General features: G+C 38.1%; 1 protein-coding gene across 1 annotated transcript in view; it reads right to left on the bottom strand.

Moving 5' to 3' along the window:
- LOC102854549 (52 kDa repressor of the inhibitor of the protein kinase-like) overlaps positions 1–351 on the bottom strand; it is a gene marked incomplete at its 3' end in the record, with an annotated part of 1,598 nt that extends 1,247 nt beyond the window's left edge. Inside the window, exon 1 of the mRNA XM_006903076.1 lies at positions 301–351. Within this exon, the coding sequence (XP_006903138.1) occupies positions 301–351 (51 nt within the window). The remainder of the gene's footprint in view (positions 1–300) is intronic.
- Between the last annotated feature and the right edge of the window lie 813 nt (positions 352–1,164).

Genomic DNA, 1,164 nt, shown 5'->3' with positions numbered 1-1,164 from the left:
GGCCAGCTCTCCCCTCCCCGCCTCCTCAGGGCAGCCCGCCTGCCCGTCGGGGCCGGGGAGGGGAGCCAGGCTGGCTGGCCGGCACGGCAAGGCCGCCGCGCAAGGGGAGGGGCGGATTTTTACATTTATATTAATGAGAGATATTTATCTGTAGTTTTCTTTCTTGGTAATATCTTTACCTGGTTTTGGTATTAGAGTTATCCATGTTTCATAGTATATCTACAGATGTCTTCCTTCTTTTTCCATTTTTTTAAAAAAAATAATGCATCAAAAGTTTAGCATTCTTTTTGGACCACTGACCGTGTGCCCAACCCCACTATTTAGCCTGGGCACAACTACCACCTCCACCATTGTTACATCAGAATGGCACACACTGTTTTTGCAAAGTGACATCTTTCAGATGCTTGACGGTTTTCTACATATGCATACTGTTGATTGGATGGGAATTTGCTAGAGTTTTTACAATGGCCCCAGATATTCGATCCTCTTGATTTGCATGATATTTTTTTTTTTTTTATTTTCCAGACCAAGTAAGTGGCAAAAAATTTTGGGAGTTTACCTGAGGCTGCTCATGGGAAGAGCATGGTGATGATTTTTGTTTAAATTTTGTTGAAATGCAATCTAAATTGAAAGGTGTATTTCTTTTTCTTCTTCAGTACATACTTTAAGTATTCTCTACTTTCTTGAAGGAAAGTTGTATCACCTGCATTGCACAGATTGTTAATAATCTTCCTTCTACTCTGATATGACATGCTTCGGTTTCTCATATGATTTTCTCAGCATACTATTTGGGGGTAGGTGAGTGTACAACTCTTCTTCATAGCTTTCCTAGTTTTAAAATAAACAATGCTCTCTAATTCTATCAGAACTCTTTCTTGATTAATATATAGCTTATACATAAGCACAATTAAATGTTCTAGATTTCTCATTATTTTTAGTGTCATCTCTAATTTGTTTATATTTACACAGACAAATGTCTTTGTGTAGTTAATAAGAGAAGCTAAAGTATGTAAATGATCCAGGAGGTATCAAAAGAAGATGGAAGGAATATACTGAGTCATTGTATAGAAAGGAATTGGCAGATTCAGAAGAATTCGATGAAATAGCATTTGAGCAAGAGCCTATGGTGATGAAGGAAGAAGTTCAAGCTGCTTTGAAGGAAAT

The sequence above is a fragment of the Elephantulus edwardii genome, unplaced genomic scaffold, assembly GCF_000299155.1.
Source record: "Elephantulus edwardii isolate Elephantulus edwardi_28Jun2011 unplaced genomic scaffold, EleEdw1.0 scaffold00506, whole genome shotgun sequence".
NCBI classification, from domain to species: domain Eukaryota; kingdom Metazoa; phylum Chordata; class Mammalia; order Macroscelidea; family Macroscelididae; genus Elephantulus; species Elephantulus edwardii.
The sequence above is the reverse complement of the archived record's forward strand: the minus strand, read 5'-3'. Positions and strand labels throughout refer to the sequence as shown.